General features: G+C 41.6%; 1 protein-coding gene across 2 annotated transcripts in view; it reads left to right on the forward strand.

Annotated features, from left to right (window-relative positions):
* The window catches only part of HK2 (hexokinase 2), a 93,701-nt gene that overhangs the window by 45,104 nt on the left and 23,695 nt on the right, over nt 1-24,902 (forward strand). For both annotated transcript variants that reach the window (XM_043987077.1, XM_043987078.1), the window contains exons 3-7: nt 12,827-12,975; nt 18,501-18,620; nt 19,659-19,754; nt 20,743-20,842; nt 21,983-22,166. In XM_043987077.1, coding sequence (XP_043843012.1) covers nt 12,827-12,975; nt 18,501-18,620; nt 19,659-19,754; nt 20,743-20,842; nt 21,983-22,166 — 649 coding nt within the window. The remainder of the gene's footprint in view (nt 1-12,826; nt 12,976-18,500; nt 18,621-19,658; nt 19,755-20,742; nt 20,843-21,982; nt 22,167-24,902) is intronic.

The following is a 24,902-nucleotide window of genomic DNA, read 5'->3' on the forward strand; positions in this document are numbered from 1 at the left end:
GAAGTAAACCATTTATGCAGTCTACATAAATAATTGTGCCTTGAGCCACCTTACTACTCCTAACACTCTCCTTCCAAGACTCCTCCTACCAGAGGACATTCATAGCATATCATTCCAGAAAGGCACCTTTGAGGTCAAGTCAATGCAGCCTTCTCATTTTACTAATGAGGAAATTAAAGTCTGGAAAAGGGGAAGCAATTTGTCTAAGTCAGAGTTTGAACTCGGGTCTTCTGATGCTAAATGCAATCTTCTCGTCACTGAACTTGTCCTTCAGAACGCTTTCTCTGCTACTAAGTTTTCATTACTAGCTCACATTATGAAGATACACACAGTGTTTCCTTTACAACAGACTTGGGAACTGCCCCAGTATTGTATCTGTTATCTCCATGTTACTGCTGAGAAAGCTAAACTTAGAGAGTTTAAATGGTTTACCCTTGGTCACATAGCTTGGAGATTTTGGAGCCAGAATTTAAGCAGGTTCTCTTTTACTTTTCACTGCACTGTGAAGATTGCCCTTCATGAGTGATGTGACTGAGTCCCTATGGATTTAAAAAAATGCTTTAGGTAGCTTATATTAGAAGACATGAGTTTGCTGGATAATACGCCAAAAAGCTGGCTTTAAAAGGGGGTGTGTTGCCTTGTCTTGTGTTTTCCTAAAATTCATTATTAAGTATCTACTGTATGCCAGACATTTTGTTTTTGTTTTGTTTTGTGGGGAAGTGAGGTCACTTAACATGACTTGCCCAGGGTCACACAGCTAATATCAAGTGTTTGAGGCTGGATTTGAATTCAGGTCTTCCTGAATCCAGGGCCAGTGCTTTATCCACTGCACCACCTACCTATCCCTTCCAGTCTTAATATTCTGGAATTCTGTTTATATAGAATTGACACAAAAATGCAGGTCCTGTGAATGATCCCTTACAGTCAGTCTGATAGTGCTGCCTCTATATCAGTTTTCCTCAGGAAATTATTCCTAGAGTTATCTGATTCCCTAAATCAGAGGCTTGTGGATATAGCCTACCAGACTAATTTTTCCTTCATCATGCAAAGCATACACGTTGATGGGTCCATAATAGATGTAAAAAAACTTGACCGATTCCAGCCTCTTTATAGCATACTCACCAGTTGCTACATCATCATGCCTTTATTTACTGTGTCATTGACTTTTTTTTTTTTTCAGGGCAATGGGGGTTAAGTGACTTGCCCAGGGTCACACAGCTAGTAAGTGTCGAGTGTCTGAGGCCAGATTTGAACTCAGGTACTCCTGAATCCAGGGCCGGTGCTTTATCTACTGTGCCACCTAGCCGCCCCCGTCATTGACTTCTTTTTTCTAACTAGAGGGGAAATTCAGGATAGGCTAAATTGTTCCAGAATAGCATACAGTAAGTATGGTCTAGTGAAAAGAGAGATGGATTTGCAGTCAGGGGGCCTGGGTGTCAGTCCTGTCTTTTTCATTAACTAGCTGCCTGTGTGATATAGTAGGCAAGTGACTTCTACTCTGGGGCCTCTAGTTTTCTCATCTAATAATAGAGTTGGTTTAGGCGACCTTTAAAAATCCCTTGTAGTTCCTGTGCAGCAAATTGTAATTCTGTCATGCAAGGAATCATAAGATAGGAAGCTAGAAAGCCTACATTTATAGATAAACTATGGTCTAGAGAGGGAAAGTAACTTAGCAGGCAAGATAATGTATATAAAGTGATATGTAATTGTCATTTGTTGTTATTATTATTAAGTGAAATTGGGGCAGGCTGGAAATAATGAAAAACCATAATTTCTAAAAGAAAAGACATGGCCTTTTTCAAAGGCATCTACAACATTCAACTTTTATCTTTTTAAATTAGTATTTTCCAATGAATAAAAATCAATTTTATGCACTGCCAAACCATTGAAGTAAGAAAAACAAGTATGTTTAATATAACAAATGTATATATTCAAGCAAAAAAAAAAATTCTGGCATTGGATGTGTCCAAAAAAGTCTTGTTCTGTATTCTGTCACATCTTGATTCCCAGGTTAGTAATATCATCATTCTTATAGAATCATGGTTGACTTAGTTGATCAGAAATTAGTGGTTTGCATTTATAGAGTTGTCATTGTATAAACTATTCACCTAGTTTTGCTTATTTTAATCTATATCAGCTTCCACAAGTCTTTCCAGGACCTAATCTGCCTCTTTCATATATGTATATATGTGTGTGTGTGTGTGTATACACACACATACATACACACACAGAACAGCCACTTTTCTCGTAGCAAAGAACTGGAAGTTAAGGGAATACACAACTACTGGAGTGAAGAGCTGAATAAATTATGATCATATGGAATACTACTGTGGCATAGAAAATAATGAAACTCTACCCACTATATATGTTTGTTTCCTCTTTTAGACCTCTTTATGGGCTTTATAGTGGGTATTGTTGGGTCAGAGGGTATGATCAGTTTAATGAATTTCTGCAAATTGTCGTATGTTAAAACAACTACTACATAGACTGGGGCCCTTGTGATCTAAATCTGTCACACCCTAACTTTGTCTTTTCATCATTTTATTGCTACAGTCATCCAGATTTGAGTCAGGGAGGATGATTGAACTCTGTCCCAAGGTGAGGATCTTACTTTTTAAAGCACAAAGTTAGAATGTCATTTTAACAGTACTTAGGTGGACTTTTAAGGCCCGTGGAGAAATATTACTTCATCTCTTGCCAATAGTTATTTAGTGATGACAGGAAGTGAAGACATTCAGAGAATGTCACGTACTCATGTAACCTTGTCATTCAGGGGCAACTGACTCTCCTAAAGTACTTTCCATTGCATCTTACTACCTTCTTTTAGACCAGATCCAGGAAGGAATGTTCCATCTTGGCGACATGGTGCAGAGGAAGGACGTAATAAGGAGGATATGATAGCAGATTTTATAATAAGAATAATCAAAAACGCTCTTAGGGCTTGACGATTTGAAAAATGCTTTCCTCATGATAGCCCTGTGAAGTAAGAATTTCAAATTTTATTGTTCCTTTTTTTTTAGAGATGAAGAAGCTGAGAGAGGCTTAGTTCAGAAACATTAAGTGCCTTTGCCCACAGTCGCCCAGCTCATGCCTAGGCCAGCTTTCAAACCCATACCTCCTGACTCCGCATTCAGCCTTCTTGTGCAAGTTCAAATTCTACATTGGGGATAATTATTGAGAGTAATTTTTCATTAGTTTTTCGCACCTGTAATTCAGCAAAAAGGCTAAGGCAGCCATTCCCTGCTCTTTGGCCTAGGAAGGTCAAGGAGATTGACCTCTGTCATGAAGATAACTTCTGACCAGAACCTGCTGGGGACCGTTTGACTCCTAAATCAGCCCAGCTTTAGTTTAGTTTGGACCCCTGTCCTCGTGAGAGTATCACCCTAGGACAAAGGCAGCCCCAGCCACCTTAATCCCCACAGAGTAGCTAGCTCAGCGCATTGAATGTGTTCAGAAATTAAGAGTGCTGATAGAGGCAGTTTGTCTTTCTTTTTATTTGTCATCCCCCATGACAGATAGTTAATCAACCAGCATGCAGCTTTCCTAGAATCCTACTGAGGCCTAAACTACCCAGGGAAACTCAGAACTGGAATACTCAGAAATGTTGCCTCAGGCCACTGGGGTGGGGGGGGGGAGATGAAGAAAAAAAAAAGTCACACCAGGGTGAGTCCCAAGTTTTCCATAGCAAGACTGGGATTGCAAGGGCCCTCCACGGCGTCTTAAAAATGCCAAAGCTGGGAGTGGACAGTTCACTGGAGGGCAAGACCTGTGAGGAGTAAAATTTCAGTCACTCTGAGCAAAGTCGGCTGCATTTCTGAGAATTTATATGTTCTCTGTCTTTGTTTCCCAGTAACCCAAAATTCACTCCTGCTATTCCTTGATGCTGGGTGCCAGGGTGTCTTTTGGCTTTTTCCCTACAGAAGGCAGTATAGTATAGTGGGAAGAGCTCAGATTAGGAGATGCTGAAAACTCTGGTTAGGTGACTAGGTGATTTTAGGGTTTCTTCAAACTCCCAAAAGCTAGGGTTTGAAATCGAGGCATCTGGATTTTAGTCCCAGTTTTTCCATCAGCTAGACAGGCCAATCAGTAAACTCCTCAACTCAGAGTTGGATTTGAGAACCTTCCAAGCTGTAAAATTCCTCAGCCTAGCCTGAGGTGAGGGAGGCAACTTTTAAGGCCTTTCCTCAGTGTTATAGCTACAGAAAGGTAGGGCCTGGATGCTAAATGAGCTTGTTGGTTTATTGTATCAAAGTCCTTTTGCTCGACCCTCTAAATCCATATAAATTCACCTTATCACCATTGTCCTTCATGAACTTAGCTAAAGGTGACCAGGAAGTAACCAATAGGTGATACTTTGGGAAAGCTCTTTGATGTCCCTAGAGGACTGGAGCTGTCCATGAACCCAGACATGCTGCTGGAGGGAACTGGATGACCCGTGGCAAGAGCTGCTTGTGGGTTACTCCCTTCACAGAACCCCCAGCCAGTCTGCCTACACTGGTCTCTTCCATCTGTAAAATTCATAGCCCTTGTATTCTCTACCGGTATGGACAGTGGAAAGCACTGGTATGAGCTCCCCAAGACTCAGGTTTGAGTTGTGCTCTTGTGAGAAAATTGGAAGTTGTCTCCTCTCAATGTGGATATAACTGTCAATCATACTCCTCCTGACCTGTTTGTAGGACAGAGGTCTCAGATCCCCTCCTCCCCCTCAGGCTAACAAAATCACATGGTTCACAGAGCCCTGGTCTCAATGAGGTTTGCTTAGATTGTTACCCTTGAGTAATCAGACCAATGATGAAAAAGGGGAAGGTCCATGCACGTTAGGGACTTGGGTATAAAATGGCCTGCCAGCCCCCTTTCTTTGCACCCACTAGCTGTACACTGGGGTGCCTACTTCTCATGAGAAGGAAATGAAAGAGCCTTTGTCACATCGCTGCTGAGTTCCTGAGAATTATTGAGGAGAGGATTGATTTTCCCTCATAGCTCCATTACTTACTTACTAGCTATGTGACTGAGCAAACCACACAGCCTCAGTTTTCTTATCTGTATTATGTATATGTAATACTGATTCAACCACCCTCACAAGTGTTCTTTAAACCATAACTCACTATAGGAACGTACATTATTTTAAATTTTTTTGGTGAGGCAGTTGGGGTTAAGTGACTTGCCCAGGGTCACACAGCTAGTAAGTTTCAAGGGTCTGAGGCTGGATTTGAACTCAGGTCCTCCTGAATCCAGGGCTAGTGCTCTATCCACTGCACCACCTAGCTGCCCCAGGAATGTACAATATTAATGTAGTGTTGTTGTTTGCCACAGCTTGTCCAGTAGAAAGGCTTCATGAATGGCAGGTCTTGGAGACAGAAGACCCAGGCGTCATTAAATCTTCGGCCCTTTGATAGTTAAGTGACCTTGAGCAATGATAAAGTGAGAGGGAGAGACTGTTGATAACTGGCAGGAGGGGACATCCAGAAAAGCCTCATGTAGTAGGGTGGTTGCTGTGCTATTCTTTGATGGGAACTTAGTTGATGGATTCCTCAGTTGAGAGATAAGGAGAGAGAGCATGTGGGACACTTGTAAAGAAGTCACAGAGGCAGGAGATGGAATCTCATGGACAGAGAACCACTAACAAGGCTGGAATGAAGAGGATATAAAGTAGTTGTTCAGTCGTTCTTCAGTCACGTCCAACTTTGTGACCCTATTTGGGGTTTTCTTGGCAGAGACACTGGAGTGATTTGCCGTTTCCTTCTCCAGCCCATTTTACAGATGAGGAAACTGAGGCAAACAGGGTTAAGTGACTTGCCCAGGGTCACACAGCTAGTAAGTGTCTGAAGTTGGATCTGAATTCATGAAAATGAGTTTTCCTGACTTCAGTCCTAGTGCCCTATCCATTGCATCACCAGCTGCTCCATGTGAAGAGGAGCAATAGGAAATAAGTCTGGTGGGTGAGAGCTAGATTGTAAAGAGTTTTAGATGCTAGACTGAAGATTTTTTTCTTCTTCTCATAGAAGCCATTGGTAGGGACTACACAGCAGAGAATAAAGCTGCCTTGAGAGGAGGTGTAGTGAAATAGTTCTCCTCCTAGGAGGTCCTTTTGACCACTTGTTAGGGATGTTGTAGAGAGCATTTGTCATTTGGTAGAATTGGACTAGCTGGTTTCTCCAACTCATTCTATAAGGCTTTTGTTTTTTGTTTTTTTTTTTTTTTTTAAGATTTATTGAGAAGCTACTTTGTTATATTGTACTTAGCACTGCAGGGGCTCTTCTTTTGTGTCTGCTCTAAATAACATAAGGCACTCAGATATTGGTCAAATACATTATTAATCTGCAGTAGGGAACAAGATATAATGTCAGTCCCTTGTGCCAGGACTGCATGAAGGTATCCTTATTTCTGCCTCTGTGCCTTTAAGATGCAGCTCAAACACCATCTTCTGGATGAAGCCTTTCCTTCCTGATATCTCCACCTACCAGTCAGTCAATATTTATTAAGCACCTACTATGTCCAAACATTGTGCTGAGTGCTAGGGATACAAAGGACAAAAGAGGCCCAGTCAGATGGGGGAGGCAACACACAAACAGTTAGGTACAAACAAGCTGTAATTGAACAAGCATAATTAGCAGAGGGAAAGCACTAAAATTAAGGGGGCTTAGGAAAGGCTTCCTGTAGGAGGTGGGATTTTAGCCAAGACTAGAAGGGAGCCTGGCAAGCTAGGCATTGGAGTTGGGAGATGGATCATGGAATGGGTGGTGGGGCGTAAGGTGGAAGCCTATGGGAAAAGTGGGAAAGCAGGGCAGTTTATGGAGGGCTTTGAATTCCAGAGTATTACATACTTGTTCTGAGAGGCAATAGGGAGCCATTGGAGTTTATGGAGTAGAGGGTATTTCGTGATCAGATCTGGGCTTTGGGAAGAACACCTTGACATGTATTTAACTACTCTGTACATATTTGTATTAACTTCATGTTTATTCTCTTTATATTTTCCTATGTACTATCTCCTTTATTAGAATGTAAACACTGAGGGATTATTTCATTCTTTGCATTTGTATCTCTAGCATTTGGAACAAAAGATGGCAGTTAAGAATTATTTATTGGTTGATTTCATGAAGAGGCAAATTGTGATTGCTCCCCCGTAATACTCTCAATCAAGGCTACTGGCATCCTCAGCAGGTACTCTAGGAATCTAGAGTGTATTTTTAAACTAAATAGAGTAACCATTTTAACTTCCTGGCCCATTACTATAAGTCACCAGGGCTTTTTTATGACAGGACCTCCCTTCTGGAAGTTCCTTATCAGAGGAATCAAGTGACTCACTGTACAGTTCACACCCTCAAATAGTGCCAGCCAGCACGTCTATCCTTTATAGAGTAGTGGTTCTCCTTCCTCTTTGAGAGGAAATGCTCATGAGCTGGTGGTCAGAGTTAGTACTGTGATTGCCCTCTGAATAGTTCCAGTAGTGGGGTTGTGTTGCGTTGAGCCATCCTCAGGCTCTTTTCCTTGTCTGCTCTTCAAAAGATTTGTCTGGGCAGCATTTGAGTTTCTGTCTACATCTTTTGTAGTCTTTTTTTTTTTTTTTTTTTGCAGGGCAATGGGGGTTAAGTGACTTGCCCAGGGTCACACAGCTAGTAAGTGTTAAGTGTCTGAGGCCGGATTTGAACTCAGGTCCTCCTGAATCCAGGGCCGGTGCTTTAACCACTGTGCCATCTAGCTGCCCCCACACATCTTTTGTAGTCTTAAAGGTTATTGATGGGAATGGAGCCTAGAAACTTGGCCTATTTGGTTTATTCTCTGTTGTAGTTATCAGTGTCTTCCACACCTAAATAGATTGTAAGCTCCATATCTAATCTAAATTTTGTTATCTCCCACATTCTTTCATCATAGCAGAAGGTCTACTGCTCACAGCTGATGCTTGATCAATATTTGTTCATATATTGACTATACCCGGAACTGTCCTGGAATTTCATTGGTTCTCATGTAACAACAGTGTATACTTTTCTTTCTTGAAGAAAATTAGTAATTACTTATGACGTTTCAAAAACAGCATTGTACTTTTAGTAATTCAGTTCAATTATTAGAAAAATACTGTGCGAAGCATTGGCATACAAAGAGAAATGAAATGGGAGGATGTTAGGGATGTGGGTGGTGTTTGGGGCATTGCCATAGGTGGTCTCCAAAATTAGTCAATAATGTATAGCGAATTCAGTTCAAGTCACAGATCTCTTTTTAGGAGGAGATAGATGGGGCACTTATCTCTTCAGCCTATCCCACTTTGGGACAGCTTTCAATACTGATCAGAATAGCCCAGAAAGCTGTAAAGCTTAAGACTTCACTTAATGTCTCTCCACTCCTTTTTCATACCAGAACATAGTTCTTTATGTTCCAGTGGTGGTTCCTAAGCAAGGTAGCACCATAGTGCACAGAGCACTTGGCTTGGAGTCAGGAAGACCTGAGTTCAGATCAGACACAGACATATACTAGCAGTGTCAACCCTGGGCAAGTCACTTACTATCTGTAAAATAACAGCATCTCCCTCCCAGGATCCTTGTGAATATCAAATGAGATACTATTTGTATGTGCTAAGTACCTTGCCTAGCACAATAGCTACACATGCTTATCACCTTTCCCTTTCCTGTTCCCTTTCCCTCACTTCCTAAAACTCTGGTTGTGCTGCCTACAGTATTATTTTTGGTTCAAGACCCCACATTTAGAAAGAATATTAACAAGCTGACAGTGCCCAGAGAAGGGTGACCAGGGTGTTGAAGAAACTGGGGATCAGTTGAAGAAGCTAGGCATATTGGTGGTACAAGTTTAATTCTATAGGTATATAAATCTATCTTCACAAATCTATATAAATCTATATAAACAAGAAAAGGATAGGGGGAGTGGGTGTCACTTGAACTTCATCTTGAACTGATGCATAGTGAAGGGAGTACACAGAAGAATAATTTATACCATATCCACATCATAAACATGAATATTTTTGAAAGACTTTAAGAACTCTGATCAATGCATTGATTTCTAGAAAAACAATGATTTAGAATGCTGCCCACCCACTTCTGGACAAGAAGGGTGATGGACCCAGATAGCCCTCCTTCTCCTTCTCCTTCTCCTTCTCCTTCTCCTTCTCCTTCTCCTTCTCCTTCTCCTTCTCCTTCTCCTTCTCCTTCTCCTTCTCCTTCTCCTTCTCCTTCTCCTTCTCCTTCTCCTTCTCCTTCTCCTTCTCCTTCTCCTTCTTCTTCTCCTCCTCCTCCTCCTCCTTCTTCTCCTTCTCCTCCTCCTCCTCCTCCTTCTTCTTCTTTGACATGGACAACAAGGGGATTTGTTCTGCTCTGCCTCTATGCCTATTTGGGGTTTCCATTTTCACTTTTCTAGTGAAGGAAATAGAGAGAACAGTTTCTTAATTAAAAAAATAATTTTAGGGGCAGCTGGATGGCGCAATGGATAAGAGCATTGGCCCTGGAGTCAGGGGTACCTGAGTTCAGATCCAGCCTCAGACACTTGACGCTTACTGGCTGTGTGACCCTGGGCAAGTCACTTGGCCCCAATTGCCTCACTGAAAAAAAACCAAAAACAAAAAAAAATAATTTTAAAAATGAGAAGGGAAAACATATTAGAGGGTTGGCCTTGGCAAGGGAAAAAAGACTACCCTTTCTGTGAACAGAATAAAGGAGATGATGGGAGAAGGATGTCTCAGTGATGTGAGATGAGAAGAGAAGGGGCTATTGGCAAGTGGCCAATTTTGAAGCATGAAGAATTGTCTGCAGCTAAGAAGGTGAGGGGAAGGAAGGGAGTGCTATTGACTGTTTAGTTATCGTATGTATGTACTTAGTTATCTACATGTTGTCTTCCATATTAGAATATGGAAGGGCATCCTTGCTCTTGGAGAGCAAGGGTTTTTTTTTTTTTCCCTTTACTAACTTAATTTTCTGGGGGACTCCCTAAAGGACAGAGCTGGAACCTTTGCCTGGAAATTACCAGTTCTTAGGACCATGCCTGATACATAGCACATAGATAATAAATGCTTCTTGACTGTGACTGATTTGACTGCTATGCACAGGTCTTTCTGTTCGTGCGTGCATGTGTATGTGTGTGTACATATATATAATGCATGCACATTTATTTATTTATTTATGGGGCAGTGAGGGTTAAGTGACTTGCCCAGAGTCACACAGCTAGTATCAAGTGTCTGAGGTCGGATTTGAACTCAGGTCCTCTTGAATCCAGGGCCAGTGCTTTATCCACTGTGCCACCTAGCTGCCCCCATGTATTAACATTTATACACATGCATGTATATATATATATATATATATATATAATATGTGAATAACAGAACAAACTGAGTTCTTATGGAACATAGAGTTTGAGGGAGAAAGGAGACATTTACTTAATTACTGTGATACACAGGAAGGTCAGTTAAGTGTAAAGGATAAGGTCTCTGTAAATTGCTAAGAGAAATTTGAAGAGGATTGCTTTTATCTGGTGGCATTGGTGAGTGAAATTGTATCATGGAAGAGATGGTTATGGAGTAGAAAGAAAAAGTATTTATCTTTGAGCCCGGCCAAAGAGAGGCATGGCCAAACACATCTATTTGGAAATTTGCTTTCCAGGGTAAATGTTTCCTTTTTGATAGAAGTAAGATCAGAGGAATTCTGTGGACATAGTGCATTGTGGTGTTAACAAAGTATTTGACATGACTTCTGTTGACACAATGTGGGCTGGCTGATAGTGCAGTGATCCAAAGCTAGTTGAGTATGGATCAGAGAACATCTGTCTGAAGAGGTCATCTGGGTAGGGAACAATTTGGGGCAGAAAAGGGAAGGCCTGAAGAATTCCCAGATGTGGGAGAGCTCTCACTGAAATCTGTATTGACTCTGTCACAAGAGGTGGAGTTACTGGGGAGGGAGATAGTCTGGGAATTGCTTTTCCTACAGCTAAAGTATTTAGGTTGATTACAGAAATTGGTTAGAGGAGCTCACCTGGAACTTTGTGAGCCTGACAGTATATTTAGTAGGCTTAACAAGATCTCCATAGGCTGGCATCATGGGCTATGTTAGAAGAAGAAATCTGCCATCACCCTGCATTTACTCAGTTGAACAATTAGAGACTGTGGAAGAACTGGTATTAATGTGCAGCCCCTCTAAAAAGGTCCTAGGGAGTTTAGTTAACTATAGGTTCATTGGGAAAGGGGCTACTAAAAATTTAATATAAAAGTTGTGTTAATTAATACAAATGTGGTGTCCAGATCAAGACAGATCCCATGGTTATTCTGGACTAGTGAGTCTTCCTTTTCTAGAGTATTGTATTTAGCTGTTAAGAAACTGGATTGTGTCCAGAGGACGGCAACCAGGCTGGTGTTGTGAAGACCAGATAAAACGTGTAAATAAAAGTACACCCTCAGTGCTGTGTGCATGTAAACTAGAATCATTATTACAGGGTCCTAGGACCATACATTTAGAGGTGACTTGATTTCACCACCTCATTTTATAGATAAGCAGATGAGGTCCTGAGAAGTTAAGGGTGGGTATCTAAAGCAAGCTTTTGAACCCAGGCCTTCCTGACTCCAAATGTAGCATTCCATTCATCCCTCCATACTATCACCTAAAGAATTTGTACTGGAAGACGGGAAGAACATAATCGTTGTATTCCAATATTTTAAGGGCTATCATGTAAGCAGGATTAGCCTTTCTGAATTAGTCTGAATATAGGCCAGGCTTCTCCTGCAAGACAAAAAAACCCCAAACAAACAAAACTGGCTTTATAAACTGTGAACATGGCCTAAATTCTATTATGTTTCAGTGTATGGCTGTAGATTTCTTTTCAGATCTCGTGATAAAGTTACTAACAGGTTCTAGGGGAACCATTCAGTTTCCTGTGTGGCCCTAGAGGACAGAGCTGGAACCTCTGTCTGGAAATTACAGAAGCCTTATCTCTAGTTCAGTATACAGAAGACATTTTTAAATAACTAGAGCTGTTGTCCAACAAGGGAATGAACTGCCTGGGAGCTCCATCATTAGAGGTATCTAGCAGAGGCTAGATACCTACTTTTCAGGGCTGTTGTAGAGACCTGACTACATCACAAACACTGCCATTCTTCCCAGCAAAAAGTTAGGTGGTGTTATTGAAGTCTTTGTTCCCAGAGACTTTTCAGGCAAGATGCGATTTCCCCCATCTCCTTTTTTTTTTTTTTTTTTAACACATTGTGTGCAATTACATAAACATTTTTTCTTTTTAATCTGGTGGGCTTTCCTCCTAGATTATGTGGCTTTCCACAGTACAAGACTGTGTCCACCCCGCACAGATTGTACCTTCTATTTTTTCTCTGTATTTGCTAAAGCTGTATTTAACAATTATTGTTCCTTGGATGAATTGTACTGTTCCCTAAAAAGTAAAGGGTCTTTATTTTTAAAAGCCTAAAACGGATTCCTTCTTTCTTCTCTGTTCTTCCCATTCCAACTACCTCCTTCCTAGTTTCCAGTCTCTACCAGCTCTCTTTGAGCTGCTGAGAGCCTGGGGCTAGGGAAAGTGGAGCCCTCTAGGAGGCAGAGGATTTACATAGTTAAGGGTTCCTCATATTTGTAGTGGTCTATCTCTTAGCCTCACTAGAAAACATTGACCGAGAGGTCCTTGGTGTTGATGAGGTAGAGAGCATTGCACTGAACACACTCCTGGGGCCATGTTCCCAGTCTTCCTGCTGTCTCTGAGGGAAGCCCCACTTAATCATCTCCTTCCTGATGAAGTTTTTTGAGTGAGGAAGTTGATCAAATCAACAAATCTCAAATCCCTTTGACCTTCGGAGGAAGGTGCCAAGAAATACAGTTTCTTTTCCTCTCTGCAGAAGACGGAGATTTCCTTGCTCTGGATCTTGGAGGAACCAACTTCCGTGTGCTGCGAGTGAGAGTAACAGACAATGGCCTCCAGAAAGTAGAGATGGAGAACCAGATCTATGCCATTCCAGAGGACATCATGCGTGGCAGTGGGACCCAGGTAGGTCTCTTGAGGGAGGTCCCCAAACTCCCCATTCTAAGGATCACCTGATGCTGTTCTCTCTGGGGAAAGCCAAAGAGTGTGTACTTCAGGACCTTGCTGCTGGGCCTCATTTGTCCCTTCTCCTGGACACACTGCTTGGCCCTGTATGCCAGAAGTGCCTGCTTTCTGAAATAGCCTCTTTGGAACTGTAGAGCCAGGAGGTGAGCTGTCTCCAAACCCAGTGTCCTTTCTGCCTCCTAAGAGACGCCAATGAGGGCAGCCAGGCAGAACTTCCCTACTCTTAGTTGGACGTGTGGGTTTGGAGCTCAAGGCAGAGAAGAACCTTTAAGTTCTTTACTATAGGTCTTTGCATAAACTTTTGTATGAGGTTCTCTTCTGTAAGCTTTTCCTCAGATCACAGAGGTTGGAGAACATTAAATAGGGATTGAGAGACTAGGATTTTAGTGCTCAAACTTCTGGTTTTTAAGCTTTGGACTAAATGGGCCGGTTTGCTGCCCACTCAATCAAGGTGTCTGCCTGCATTAGTTATAGTATATAATTTACCAATCTGTATATTGGGGGTAGAGGAGAGTGGGATCATTTTCCTTCCTTCCTTCCTTCCTTCCTTCCTTCCTTCCTTCCTTCCTTCCTTCCTTCCTTCCTTCCTTCCTTCCTTCCTTCCTTCCTTCCTTCCTTCCTTCCTTCCTCCCTTCCTCCCTCCCTTCCTCCCTTCCTCCCTTCCTCCCTTCCTCCCTTCCTCCCTTCCTCCCTTCCTCCCTTCCTCCCTTCCTCCCTTCCTCCCTCACAGGATCACACAGCTAGTAAGTGTTAAGTGTTTGAGGCCTGAATCCAGGGCTGGTTCTTTATCCATTGTGCCATCTAGCTGCCCCCTTTCTTCGTTTTTTTTTAAACAAGTGTTTTATTATGAACTTAATCATCCTTAAACACAAATGTTCCAGTATACCAACCCCCACTCCCCCAAAAAACAAAACCCAAAGTAAAATAAATGTATATGAAACCATGAGCTTCTGTTACCTACATTTTCTTTTTAAAAAGCATTAATCTCTTTCCATCCCTGGTCTCTTGAGTTCTCAAGCTACATTTCTTCCTCACTGGCATATTTCATGGGAAACAATGTGGTATAGTAGACAGAATTAGTTGTTAAAGACCTGTTCTTTCCTTCCCTTGTGACCCTGGGCAAGTCATTCTTTCCTTTTGAGTTTCTTTGCCAACAAAGGGGCAGCTTGTAGATTGGGCCTTCCCTGTTTTTGATTCTTCCCCATCCAGCCAGCTTGTTCTGTCCCAATCTTGCCGTTCTCCTAGCTATCACTGTCAGTCTATTTCAGGTTCCTTCATAGTCCTAGTTGGTCTCCTTGCCTCCAGTTTCTCCCTTCTCTAATCCAAAGTGGATTGTCACCACCCTCCCCTTCTTGGTCCTTCAGTATTTCCCCTTGCTACCCAAACACAGGATAAAAAACAAACACTAACAACCCCAAGTATTTGCAAAAAGGTGCAAGCTTTTATCATTCCCCATAGAATGAAAAGCTTTAGCTCTTATTAAAGAGATTTTTGGCAATTGAACTGGTAGTGGAAAAGAGATTTGGGGAATGGGGTGTGCCAAGTCCTAAACTATGGCTGGTGAAGATACCAAGTTTAGGTTGGTCCCTGCCTTCATGAAATGTATAGTTTAGCAGGAATGAGTACCATGGGGGCTTTGTGGTGAGGGGGGGGGGCGGAAACTGGTTTAAAACTTTTATTTTTCTTCAAAGACGAATGTTTCTTAACCTTTTTTTTTTAATGTAAGGAAGAGTAAATAAAGGCAAATTTGATTTTAGCTTTAAAATAATTTATTACAGGTAAAAAGACCAGATAATCTATTCAGACAGCAACTGTTTAACAGTGGAATCTAGACTCCCTGTTCAAGAGAGGGTCAATAACCTCAGGGCCTAGGCAGCTTCCAGAAGATCAGGATGAGGCCTAAGTGAAGGACAGATGATGTTTAATTATGAAATGGCCTTGATAGGAAGGAAAACTCATCACTAATGCGAGTAAAGAGACTGGAGAACTCAGAGAGCAAGAAGAAATGAATGAAAACTGATTTTGACTTTGCAAAAGTTCCTTTTGAACCAGCCTCCTGGGCACCTTAAAAAAAAAGACTAATGCTAATTACAGTCATTTATGTGAATTGCCTACCATTTGTGCCTAATTAGCATTCAGCAAAACAAATATGCATCTCATTAATACCTATCTTATTTAGTTCTAACAGTAGCCTGCCTTCCTAGCATGCTGCTAGTGTGCTTGGCTATCTAAGTCTACAATTTAAAACAAGCAAACAAAAAAAAAACCAAAAGAGGTGCTTTTGTTCTTCCACTAGTACCATGGAATACATAGTAGAAAGAATCCTAGATTTGTAGCCAGAATACCTTGGTTTGAATCCCCACTCTGCTCCCTATTACCTGTGGGACCATGGGCAGATTAATTTTGCCATCCCATGGCCTCATTTTCCCCTTTTGTAAAGGGAGGGATTTGGATTAAATTATCACTTAAGTCTCTTCTAATTGTATATATTTTTTTGTGTATAATTATAATCATATTCTCTTATGAGCCACAATTATCAGTCACTTTTCAAATGATCTATAGCTTCTCTCTGCTTTTTTCCTTAAAAGTGGTCCTAATATGTAGATAAAAAAATTCAAAAAAAAAAGTGGTCCTAAATCTTTTTATATGTTTAAAATTATATAAAAAGTATGACAATTGATTGATAAAGTACTTAAGCTTTGCAAGATAACTTTATGCAGTTACCTCATTTGAACCTTAGAGCAGAGATGAGCTAACCTCTCTAGGTTAAATGACTTGCCCTTGCACACAATTATCAAGTGGGATCCAGGATTTCTGACTCCAAATGCAGCAGCCTATCCACTCTACCCCAATGTTCCCAGAAGAAAAGTTAGTGCCAGCTGGGTTACTCTGTGGTCTTTGTGGGTCAGGTGCCAAGATTGATGTCCAAATATAAATGACCTATAATATATGTAAATATAAATATGATATTTCTAATAAAAATAGAGCTTTATTTCAGGAAGGTATATACAAAACTGTCAACTTTGGCTCTTTTCCCAACTCCAGCTCTCAAGCTTAAGGCCTTCCCTCTCCCCTCACTTAATCTTTTCCACTGTTCTCTCCCCTCCACCCTGCCCGCCCCCCGGGGGGGGGCCGCCCCTTTCTTCTTTTAAAGTGCATATGTCATTGGGTAGGGTGAATCCTTAATCCTCTTTCTTAAGGGATTTTATTTATACCCCTCTGAGTGTACAAGTGGGGTGGGTGGATGGGGCTGGGAGGGCCAAAAGAGCTTTATAGGGCTGCTGCTGGGAGAGACAGCTTCACAATTCAGCGGTATGTTTTGCTTTCTACTATAAGGGAGTATGTGGTATGGTGGAAAAGGGAGACTTCAATTTAGTCTTGCTTTTCAGGCTCATGGATTTTCAGAGTTTATATTCAACGCACATTGAAGTGTCTTCTGTTTGCAGAGCTGGGTGGTGGGGCCATAGAGGACATATAAAACTTAGATATGACCATGTCCCTTCCCTCTTGAGGAAGAAGACCCCAGCAGAGGTAACAGTGTTCAGCATCCAACCTGAGGGTTCATGTGGTATAGTGAAAAGAAGCCTGGATTTGGAGTCAAAGAACCTGGGTTAAAATTCCTGCTCTTGCCCCACTTGGTGACTTTGAATACCTCAGTTTACTTATCTGGAAAATGAGGAGGTTGGCCTAGAGGATTCCTGAGGATCCTTGCAGTTCAAAATCCATTATCCCAAATGCAAATAGATATTTGCAAGACCATGTGTGGGAAGTGACCTCAGGGGTCACCCATACCTATCTTTTTAGAACTTCTTATCTTCTTGAATAAGCTAAGCTTCTACCTGTATCCTAGAAAAGGGAGTCTTAAGCCAGGGAAAGCCTCACAGAGCATTCCAGTCATTCTTATTTTTGAGGAGGAACCTCAAGAACTTTAGAGATTGCTTAGTTTCTCCTTAGGCTCTGTGGTTGCCTATCAGCAATTGGCATGTAATGTTAAGGGGGAAATGTCACTTTAGAAATGTTACCTTTTTAAGTTCTTGTGGTAGGTAACTGCACCCAAAATAAATCTATCACAAAGAAGTAAAAAAAAAAACACCCCAGTAATTTATAATCTTAAAGAGCAGTCAGGACCATTCAGAGTAACTTGTCTAGGATCAGACAGCTAAGTGTGGAACTGTCAGAGGAAAGACTTGAACCCCAGGTCTTCTTGACAGGCCTTCTGTGCTGCTTCTCACAGCTCTTCTAGGAAAGAATTGTTAATTGTATAGCTGCCAATCAGCGAATTTCCGGCTCTCTTCCCTGTCATAGCCACTCTGCTCCCCTATGAAGTAATTAACACAGAATATGTGTGTTGTAGTTATCTGAGTGATTAAATGACACTGGCATAATTCCATAGCATGTGTGCAGGGCCTCTCTGAATTGACTCCTTCCTTAGCTTCTTAGATGCCATCTCCCCTTTACTTAGCCTGGCCTCGAATGTTGTTTATCATAGTTATTTATTTATATCTTATTCCCCTTATTAGACTGAGTTTTGAGATTGTCTTATCTAAACTTATCTCTTGACTCAGGCCATAGTACTCTGCATACCATAGAAACTTAATCCTGATTCCGATCTCAGATAAGTTATCCCTGGGCTTCGCATTTCTCTTCTGGAAAAGTAGCAGCTAGAATAGATATCTCTGAGATCCTTTCCAGCTCCTGGATCTATGATCCTTTGATAAACATTTGAATGAATGAATATAATCCAGCACCATGCCTATAAGGATATCTTCAGAAGGAGTCTTTTCCTTATGTTTCAATTGTGGCATTTTAAAGTTAAAGAATAAAGATTGCTCTTTGGTAAACACACCTTTGAAATCATTTGTCTTGGAACTAAAGAGATGAAATGCTTGATTCTACTGTCTTCTGATGGGTTGCTAAAGCAGCGCCAACAAAGAAAATGACTTATGCAACAGTTGGGCCAATTCTGGACTTTGCCCGGAATATTTCTTAGTGGCACTGAGAGAATTCATTGAATGGGGCAACAAGAAATTTAGCAGAAGAAAAGAGCTGCCATAGTATATCAGACCAATCTCCCATCTAGCCAAGGGTTATTTTTGACAAGAGCACCAAGGGATGGCCCAGATTAATCAGTGAATAACTTGACATGTCCGAAGTTAAGTACCCCATGACACTCTGTACCAGAGTTTTTCTTTGTATAAAACGAGAAAATCGAGGCAAAGCTACCATTCTCTCTGCCTCACAAGGATGGTTTGGACAATTATAGAAATAGAAGGTGTAGTGGAAAAAGCACTGGGTTTCCAACTCAAAAGACCACAGTGCTGCTTCCTGCTTCTGTGTGACCTTGGGGCACCCTTTGCTCTGGGTCCCATTATTTTCTTTAAAATGAGAAGACTGAATTAAATGATATGGAAGCCCAGTGAACCTGAATGACCTTTTCTCACCCCGATAACTCAATGTATCCACAGCTATTTGACCATATTGCTGAATGCCTGGCCAACTTCATGGACAAGCTACAGATCAAGAATAAGAAACTCCCTCTGGGATTTACCTTTTCATTCCCATGTCATCAAACCAAGCTGGATGAGGTAAGACAAGCTCTAGAATGTCTTACCTTGTGGGGTTGGGTTTTTTTTTTTCCGGGGGGGGGGGGGGCATGAGGGTGGGTGTCAGGGTGGAGGGTTGGAACAGGAGTGGGAAAAGGGTAGAAGGAAGAAGGGAAACAACCATCAGGAGACCCTAGACCCAAGAGGAAAGGAAGTAGGAGGTTGTGGTAGATGGTTGGGGGTGGGAGAAGGCAAGCAGCCTTTCTCTGCCTGTAACATACATAGATTGTCTTGTTTGCCTGAAAGCCTAGGAATTTACATTCTGGCTAATGGGAGACAATTCTATAGATTAGGTCCCTAGGTAAAGGGTATCAGGAGTCATAGCAAGATTTTTTTTGTCTGGGTTCTTTTCCTTCTGGGTTTCTGATCTCCTCCCACTCCCCCTACTTTCCTCTGTCCGTGATCTTACTGTCAAGTACTAAGACGTCACCAAGGCAGAAGAGGCAGAAAGACGTGTGTTACCTTGAAAAGGAGGCAGGCTTATCCCTCAGGGATGGGATTGGATGGGATACCTTGAGTGCTCCATTTGTATCCCCACAATATTGAAAGAGCCAGAGGAAGGCCTCCAGTTTGGAGGAGTCATGGAAGGACATGGACAGTAATCACAAGGGATCAGAAGGCAAGAATGGGATGTACTCTGCAGGAGTGGAAGAGCAGTGCCTGCACCACTGAGATCACAGACCCATCCAAATATTAAAGTAAACAAATAAGGTATTAGTTACCTGTCCACTCTGAGTTATACCAGATGAAAAGATAGACTCAGTGGAATCCTTCCTTCTCTCACCTTCCTATTGTCTTTCTTTTCCAATCCAGTGCCTCTTGGATCCCAGCTTGCTTGTCCTTCTAAGGCCATCATTCCTTGAAAAAGACACCATTCCTATTTATTCTGTTTACTGAAAAGCATTTCCTTTAAAAACAGCCTCTCTTGCCTCAACTTTTCTTTTTTTTTTTTTTTAGGACATTGACCTAGGAGTCTTTATTTCTGTCCTCTTGTCCATGCATTCTTTTTTCTTTTTCCAGAGTTACCTGGTTTCATGGACTAAAGGGTTCAAATCCAGTGGTGTGGAAGGGAGAGATGTGGTGTCCCTGATCCGGAAAGCCATCCAAAGACGAGGGGTGAGTTTAAGGTTGGCAGAAAGAATGAGACAGTTTCCAGTGCCCTCTGAAGAAGTTTAATGGGGAAGGAACATGAAATATAGCTTTTCCCTTGCTTCTGGCACGCATGCGTGCACACACATGCACACGCACACATGGTATGAACAGAAGAGCCCCCTGTAGTGTTCACTTTTGCAGGACATACTTAAACAGAGTAAATTTTGTATTTCCAGGAGAGCTCAAGGGGCTACTTATTTTATAAATATATGTTTATATACCATAGAAAAACCAAGTGCCTTCAACCGGAAGACTTGATTAGTGATGCTCATGCTTTTATGAAGACATCTTAGTGTAGAGGAAAGATCTGAATCCCAACTCTATTTTAAACATCGGTGACCTCAGGCAAATCACTTAACCTGTCTGACTCTCAGTTTTATAAAATGAGGAGCTTGAGTTCCTCCTAGTTCTTGGTGCTCTGAGCCTGGGAAGGGAGAGACTGAAAGACATGCAAGGTTTTTCTCTCAGTGAGGTGACAAGACAGGAAAGCAGCTGAGAGTTGGTGGCAAGAGGGAGTTGGGTTGAAGGGCTGAAGAGGAATCTGTTTACGAGAGGAACACTTCAACTTTCTTGCCTGTAAAACTAGGAAGGAGGGGGAGGGAGAGAATGAATGAGAATGAGTGTGTGCGTGCGCATGCGTGCGCGTTGCAGGGAAAGTGAGGGGAATTGGAGATCAGGAAAGGAGCTGTTAGGAAAAAACATCTTAAGATGATAAGCTCATAATCTAGACCTGGAAAGGACCAAAGTGTCTAGCTTCCTTATTTTACAGATGAAGCGACTGAAGCCTAGAGAAGATGAAGGTCACACAGGCAGTAGTTGGCCCAACCAGAACTCAAACTTAGGTCCTCTGACTCCTGATTAAGTGATCACTCTTGTGGGCACAGATGCTCTCTCCATCTCAGCAGGTTCTTGGTGTCACTGTGGTAGCTATCTTTCTCTTTTATTATTGCAGGACTTTGACATTGATATTGTGGCTGTGGTGAATGACACTGTGGGGACCATGATGACCTGCGGCTATGATGACCAGAACTGTGAGATCGGCCTCATTGTGGGTGAGTTCACCCAGAGTATAGGAGCAGTCTTTCATTCTTCTTATCTGGTCTCCAAACTTTCATTCACTATCCTTTTTGAAGATCTGATGGACTCACTTGGATGAGGGAGTAGAAACATCCTATTGCTCCCATTCTCTTGGAAAATCCTCCACACTTCCTTGGGTATTTCAGACCTTGCCTTTGAGCAAAATGATAGAAGGATAAGGTTTGTTTGTTTTTTTTTTTTTTTTTTTGTTGTTGTTGTTGTTTTTCTAAGCCATGTAAATCTCATGTAAGATGTGAATACTTAATGTCATATAGATAGATCTAATAGGGGATATTTGAAGTAGAATAAGTGACTGATCACATGTCAGGGGCACCTGGTAATTTACTGTGTCCAAAATCCACATTTCCTTTAGATCCTGAATATGCCATATATATTCACATCTGTCAGAATGCATTTATTAAGAGCTTACTGAGTGCTAAGCACTGTGCTAGACAAAGGAGGTAAAGAGCAATCCTTGCCCCTGATGACCTCTCACTCTAATTGGGGAGCCAACATAACTAGGTATACATACAAGATATATACAGAGAAGATGGAAGTTAATCTCAGAGGATAACATGCTGCTAGCAGCTGAGGGAGCAGCAGAGATCCTCCTGTGACATTCATTCTCTTTATATTTTTATAATCAGTCAATGAACAAGCATTTATTAAGTATCTTCTGTGTGCTAGGCACTATTATATGTATGTGCTTGGACTACAAGAACAAAAGTTAAAACGGAATGTTCTAGGAGTCAGTGCGTGAAAAGCCATGAAAGCTTAAAACTTTTGGAAAAATCCCATTTCATTGTGGTAAATAACGTGTACAGTTGTGAAGAGTTTTAAGTAGCTAGCAAAAGAGTTTGCATTTGATATTAAACATGATACAAAAAAAAATGATATTAAACATGATAGAGAACCACTCTTAGCCAAGTGGCAAACATCATAGTTGGAGGGGATGGAAAACCTGATGTACTAAGCACAGTCCTTTGGTTTTGCATTTACTAACTATGACTTGGAGCAAGTCCTTTCTCTCTAAACCTCAGTTTCTTTCTTTTAAACGAGAGGGTTTAACTAGATGATCTCTCCAGCACTAACATTCTGTGATTCTCTCTGCTAAGGGACTGGTACCAATGCCTGCTACATGGAGGAGATGAGGTACATTGACACGGTGGAAGGAGATGAAGGGAGGATGTGCATCAACATGGAATGGGGTGCCTTTGGAGATGACGGAGTGCTCAATGACATCCGCACAGAGTTTGACAGGGAGATTGATATGGGCTCACTCAATCCGGGCAAGCAACTGTAAGGAGCTTTCTTTGTATCTTCCAGTTTGGGGAAGGGGGGTGGATTCACAATTGGGTCATTAGTGTGATGTAGTTTTGGGTGATGTGGTGTGGGCTTGCAGCACATTGACTATACTCCAAGGCTTCATGATATGTACAAAGAAAACATGGCCCAAAAAGAGTTTGTATTGCCCATTGGTATTTTCACTGCTGCTTGGATAGGCAGGCCACCTTTCCTTCAGCCACGGGCCTACCAGTCCCCTTTGTTTGGTATGTGATTGTAAAGCCACTTTTATGATGGATGGACTAAACTGCCTATATCCTGTACCCTTTATATTACTCCCTGAGAATGTGCTTTATGTATTCCAACAAAGCTGCCATTTTCCCAAATGTTTGTTTCTTTAGTTTTATCTTTTTAAAAATTGATGCATTTTGTTTTTACATCACATTCATTTTTCCTTTTTTTTCTTTTGGTGAGGCAGTTGGGGTTAAGTGACTTGCCCAGGGTCACACAGTTAGTAAGTGTTAAGTGTCTGAGGCCAGATTTGAACTCAGGTCCTCCTGAATCCAGGGCCAGTGCTCTATCCACTGTGCCACATAGCTGCCCCCATTACATTCATTTTTAAATATTATACATCCAGAATTGCAAGAAGGATTAAAAGAGAAAGGAGGAAAAGGCAGTTCTGACAGCTATATGCCCCATCCCTAGTCTTCTACCTCTCTAATGAAGGGAGAAGGGGCATTAAAAAACAACTACTTTTCTGTGGAGCTAAGTATATTCCAAATATTTGTGAAATTAGCTCCTTTTGGAATTATCTTCAGAGCCTATTTACCAAATCCAGGGAAAAAATGGTCCCATATCTTTGTATTTATTCACTTGCTTTTGACTAAAAATCCACCCAGCTGTGGTACGGAGCACCAGTCACATTTATATCAGGCTGTGAAGTTTGCTAAGCCCTTTCACTCACCTTAAATTCTTTGAAAGGCCCAAGTGTGTTACAATAGAAAAAGCATGAGATTGAGAATCAGAAGACCACTGGGTTTACATCCTGACCATCTGCCTTCCCACCTGTGTGACCTTAGGCTAATTATTTGCCTTCTCCCTTCAGTTGCCTTATCTGTAAAATGAAAAGGTTGGACTAGATTCTGTCTCTGGATCCAGTGGTGACTTTTGGCCAAAAAGCAAATCCCCACTCAAGTAAATGAGATTTTCCAGCATAGAGAATATTCTAAGATATGTCCTACAGTCTATGGAGTCAATGCCAGAGGAATAATTAAATATATATGTTTATATATTATATTTGTTTTTATATGAATATATTTACTTATTTACATGTAAATGTGTTTATTATATATGTACTTATATATTTATATTTTGAGCAAGGGTTGCCTTGTTTTGGTATCTTGTTTAGGAAGAAAAATTTTAATTAACTTCATAGTCTTGGCCCCATATTTGGCCTATCCCTAATAATATGCTTGCTACCAGTGTTGCTTCAAACCTATATCTTTGCTTGGGGGAAGCTTTCTTCTTCTTCTTCTTCTTCTTTTTTTTTTTTTTTTTGCGGGGCAATGGGGGTTAAGTGACTTGCCCAGGGTCACACAGCTGGTAAGTGTCAAGTGTCTGAAGCCAGATTTGAACTCAGGTACTACTGAATCCAGGGCCGGTGCTTTATCCACTGCACCACCTAGCTGCCCCTGCCACCTAGCCACCCCTGGGGGAAGCTTTCTGAGGAGAATACCATTGGGATCTTGTTTTTTAAGGAAACCCATTATACAAATATTCCGACTGAACAAACATCCAACCGTGTGTGGTTATTTGTCATATTAATGGATTCTTTCTTTTATAGCAGGGTTCACTATATATTCCCTTCCAACAGATTTATCTACTAAGATTGCTGCAACACCTATCATACAATCCTTAAATTTAGAGATGGAGAGGAGTCTGAGATGGGGAGAAGGATTGTTGGGAATCAGCTGGCACAACACTCTCATCTCTCAAGAGGAGGAACAAGATAGGGAAGTGAACTCTTCAAAGTCATGGAGATAGCCACAGTGATAGATTGAAAACCCCCCACTTTCAACACCCCCCCCCTGCCAATTCCAGTGCTCTCTTTTCCATGTCGCCCCATTCCTTCTGAAACAGCCCATCTTGAGTTTTGTGAAAAATGGCAGCTTCTGGTCCAGTGGAACCAGAAACACGATGTGCTCAGAAGGGAAAAGGTTACAGAATCACACCTATGGGAGCTACTGTCTGAGCAGTTCCCTGATCTCTCCCTCTTCCTACCAAGCTTCAGCAGACTCTGAGGATTCTCTTTCCGTGTCCTCTCCATTGGAGAACTCTGGACATCTTGGCATTTTCTCCAGCTTCAAAGAGAGGTCATTCTTGCTTGGAATAGAATGTTTTTAAGGCATAGAAAACAGTGGCACCTAGTGTTGAGAAATCAAATTCTCTAACTAGCTTCCTTGCTCAATGACTACTGTTAGGTCATAAAGGTTAGTTTACTCAAATGTCAGGGATTTTAAATGCTCTAGGTGACACTGGTTCTCTCTTATTGTGGGATTCAAAGGTCAGTCAGTGATGGTGGTGTGCTTCGAGTGGCATGGCTTACAGAAGAGGCAGTGTAGATTAATGGAAGCATTTGATTTGGACCAGAGATTTTAATCTCAGCTCTACTTCTTACTATCGGTGTCACTATGAGCAGGTCACTTTACCTCCAAGCCTTAGTGTTGTCAACTGCAAATTGAAGGGTTTAGA

The sequence above is a fragment of the Dromiciops gliroides genome, chromosome 2 (assembly GCF_019393635.1).
Source record: "Dromiciops gliroides isolate mDroGli1 chromosome 2, mDroGli1.pri, whole genome shotgun sequence".
In the NCBI taxonomy this organism is placed as follows: Eukaryota; Metazoa; Chordata; class Mammalia; order Microbiotheria; family Microbiotheriidae; genus Dromiciops; species Dromiciops gliroides.